This window comes from Ailuropoda melanoleuca, chromosome 14 (assembly GCF_002007445.2).
Source record: "Ailuropoda melanoleuca isolate Jingjing chromosome 14, ASM200744v2, whole genome shotgun sequence".
Taxonomy (NCBI): Eukaryota; Metazoa; Chordata; class Mammalia; order Carnivora; family Ursidae; genus Ailuropoda; species Ailuropoda melanoleuca.
The window spans coordinates 15,177,607-15,181,530 of record NC_048231.1 but is presented as its reverse complement, the minus strand read 5'-3'; the positions used below and the strand labels follow the sequence as shown (position 1 = coordinate 15,181,530).

Below are 3,924 nucleotides of genomic sequence, written 5' to 3'. Positions count from 1 at the left end.
TGGGCCAGTGGGGAGGGTTCTGGGCACACTTTGGAGTCAGTCAACAGGACTTGCTGACAAGACTAGATACGGGGGTGAAAAAAATAGGACCAAGAATGACTCCCCAAGACCGTAAGGATGACAGCCAGTGTAGGAAACCAACATTTCCCCCGATGCCACACCCCAACAAGCTGAGGTCTGGCCTTAACCTCAGCCCCCTGGAGGGGGTTTGCCAAGTCAGCCACTCCCAGGCTCGAGGTGTCCTTACCTGGGCCTGGGCCTAGGCTGCTTGGGTACACGATGAGCATGAAAGACAATGCCTGACACAGACCTGACCTGACCCTTGTGCGGGCCTGGCCTGCAAGGACACTACATAGGCAGCTTTCTCCCATAGGTGGGACTATCTATCCAGGCGGCCGGGGCCCCGCCCCCAGATGGAAGGGCACCCAACGTCACCTGTAGATCTGATGCTAAACAGAATTCCCAGTCATTCCCTCCATCCCCTAAGCCCTGGACCTGGGAGTGTCCCCTTAAAACCAAAGGGACTGTGGGAATGAGCAGGCACATCCTGGCTAAACAAATACCAGAGACCAAGGGCTGTGGGTACCGCATCACTTTATTTTTTTGCTTTTCCAACTTGACTCTTGGGCAATGCAAATTCAGTTACTCGCCTGCCTGGCCTCTGTACGGTCCCTCGCTGATGGGGCACAGGCTCCGAAGAGAGGCTCAGCAGAAAGACGGAGGTCCCCCAAGAGCCAACCAGGGTCCACAGCAGATGGGCCGAGCACCAGCAGAGACTCGAAGCCCTCTCCCCCAGGCCCTTACCACACTTCTTGCAAGGGACAGGCCAGCACCTCAGTGATCCAGCTCAGGGCCTTCCCTCAGAGGTTCTTCCTACGTACCCATACTTGTCATGCCGAGCCCGGAGCCCTCTCCCTTGAGGGCACCGGACAGAAGCCAGTGACCGGCTCCACATTTGATTTCTAATGTTCCTTTGGGAAACATCTTTGAGTCAGGAGGGTGCCAACCCCCGAAAAGAAACTGCAGACATATATTCTGCCTAATGGGACAGATAGCCATGGTAGAGTACTTCTTTCGTCCCCAGGAAAAGTTGAAAGCAGCTTTAGCTAACAAACCCCCTCAGGACCCCCATACATATGGTTTCCAACACCAGCCAGGGGGCCCAGCCAACCCACTTAAATCAAAACAAAAAACTAAAACCAAGACAATAAAAAGCAAGAATGGCAAACAACCAAAGAGAACAATTCTGGTCCCGCAGCTTTCTGCAGGAGACCAGATGGCCCCTTTCTGGCTCCGTCTGCCTTAGAGCCAGGAAGCAGCACGAAGCTGCCCTTGGATTCAAGGTAGACAATGTGGGAGCCAGAGCAAAGGGCATCCTGGCCAAGCCAGGGGTCACCTTAGGTCCCTGACCCTGTCTAAACGGGTCCCCTCTCCTCCCAGCCCCCTTCACGCCTCCCCGTCAGCCATCCACCAGGGTGAGGCCGTCATAGAGCGCGCGCTTCCACATGTAGTAGGTAGAGCGGGCGGTGAGTGGGAAGAGGGCGCTGAACTCCTTGAAGGAAGGGAAGCTCTTCGACTGGAAGCGCTTCTGCAAGAACAGCTTGGCCTGGGCCTTGAACTTTGTGGTGGCAAGCATGTCCATCACCAGCACCTGGCCGTCCCCGCCACCCACGGCTGCCTCCGCCACAGGGCGGCTGGACAGGGACCTGCTATGGGGCCGGCCCTGGGCCATGGCCCCCTCTCCAGAAGGCCCTCCCTGGGCCTTCCCTGGATCCTCTCCTGGAGAAGCCCCCACGTGCAGCGGGGTCCCAGCAGGAGGGGCCATCGCAGCCGTCACATCCCTGCCAGCTTCCTTCTCCTGCTTCTCTTTGGCTTCCCGTAGCCCCCCTTTGCCCAAGGCAGGGGCCTGCGTCTGGAATTTCGACAGGCCTCTGGGCCAGCCCCGGGCAAGACTCTTCCAGACCCAGAAGGTGGAGGGCGACAGGCTGGGGTAGCGGAGGCGGAAGCGGCAGAAGGGGAGATGCCCGCTGAGCACCTGCTTGCGGGCAGCCCTGCGCAGGCGCCTCTGCCAACGGGACAGGGGCACCTTGGGGGGCAGGAACTCGTGGGGGGCGGGCGGTCCCCCCGCCGTCGCTTTGCCTGCCCCCTCTCCCCCCTCACCCTTCCAAGGGAGCAGTGCCTCTTCCGGAACAGACGCTGGCTGGGGAGCTCCGGGCGTGGAAAGGGCTGGTGCCGGCTTGAAGCTGGGGTTCCTCCGGAGGGCCTTCCGGCGCCAGTTGTAGTAGGTGGACCGGGAGATGCCGGGGAACCTGCGTTTGAAGCAACGATAGGGGACCAGCGTGTTCAGGGAGATGCAGTGCTCCAGGTACGACTTGGCCCGCTGCATCAAGACCATGCTGGGGCTCGCGGCGGCCAGCGAGGAGCACCCCAGCCCCTTGGCCATCTGCTCCTCTGGCAGCTGCTCCAGCTCCCCCAGCACCTGCACCTCCTTGGGGGCCAGGGCCTGGCAGGTGCCGGAGCCCAAGAGCTCTTGCTTCCAGGCGTAATAGGTGGAGCGGGAGATCTCGGGGAACCTCTGGAGGAACTGCTGCAGCGGCACGACGCCGCCCCGGTGGAAGCTGTCCTGCAGGAAGTGCTTGGCCGAGAAGCGGGCAGCCACCTTCTGCCGGTGCTCCTGGGACTGCCGCCGCCAGCGGTAGAAGGTGCTCTTGGTGACACTGTAGCGCTCGCACAGGTGGGAGTAGCTGAGGCCCGGTTCCTGGTTGAGCAGCTCCAGGGTCTTGGCCGGTGGCGGCAGCGGGGCCAGGGCCGGAGGAGCGGGGGCCGGCCCGGGAGCACCGTCCGCCTCCACCTCCTCCAGCCCCACGACAGGGGCAAAGTACTGGTGGCGGAAGAGGTGGCTGCTGAGAGGCTGGCCGGCCCACATGATGTGCAGCGTGGCGGGCACGTGGTCGCAGCGGCGAGGCCGGATGACGCGGTTGAAGTAGGGCCGGATCTTGAGGTTGCGCATGGGGTAGATGGAGTAGATGTTGCGCTGGAGGACAGAGGCGAGCGCGTACAAGTGCCACACGTTGGAGAAGCTGCTGGGGAAGCAAGTGGCCTTGACGTCTGCATCGAAGATGGCCTCCAGCGTGGCGGACGGCAGGCTGGTCATCTCCGGGGACTCCTCAGAGCACAGGGAGTAGCGCACGGCCTGCAGCATCACCTTGGAGTCGATCATGCCCTGCAGGTAGTAGTGCCTGTGCAGCAGCATCTCCACCACCGTGCGGGCCCGCAGCTCCAGGCTGAAGCCCACATCCCCCCACAGCAGCACGCTGGCCGCCTCGAACAGCAGGCTGCCCTCGCCCCTGCACGCCAGCGGCAGCATGTTCCGGGGAGCGTCCTCTGGGTACAGGCTCAGGGCCACCGAGTCCACCTCCAGCACCTGGGGGCTGGCGCCCCCCTCCCGGCAGGTGGGGAGGGCAAAGGACGACAGGACCTGCTTGGCCTCCAGCGCAGCACCGACGAGACCCTCGAGGCCCTCGGACTCCACAGCATCCTGCAGCTCCTGCAGCACCTGCTGTACCAGCTGCTCCCGAGAGGTCATCCTGCCAGGGCAGAGGGCAGAGTCAGGACAAGGCGCCCGGATGCCCAGCAATGGTGACTGGCACCTTCTCCCTGAAAATAACGCCCATCCACTCCCATTCCCCCAGAGGCTAGCCCGGCTAAGTGCCTCCCGGGGTTTAATCCCTCCGTGGTGCTCAGGAAGAGCCTGGGCTCAGGAACCGGACTTTGAAGTCCTGCTTCTGATACTGGCTTGAGCAAGTCTGTTCAGCTCTCCTTGCTTCTGGTTCCTTTTCTTTTTTTTTTTTTTTTTTTTTTTTTTTTTTTTTTTTTTTTTTTAAAGATTTTATTTAGTTACTTGACAGAGATAGAGACAGCCAG

The 3,924-nt window shown here is 61.1% G+C and overlaps 1 protein-coding gene across 1 annotated transcript; it reads right to left on the bottom strand.

The window, feature by feature from the left end:
• Positions 1–1,459: 1,459 nt before the first annotated feature.
• VRTN (vertebrae development associated) lies at positions 1,460–3,586 on the bottom strand. Its single transcript, XM_002914693.1, has one exon. The coding sequence runs from the start codon at positions 3,584–3,586 to the stop codon at positions 1,460–1,462; it is 2,127 nt and encodes a 708-aa protein (XP_002914739.1).
• Between the last annotated feature and the right edge of the window lie 338 nt (positions 3,587–3,924).

Excerpts from the sequence above, each read along its gene's own strand:
- VRTN (XM_002914693.1), bottom strand. The coding sequence starts at position 3,586 with ATGACCTCTCGGGAGCAGCTGGTACAGCAGGTGCTGCAGGAGCTGCAG.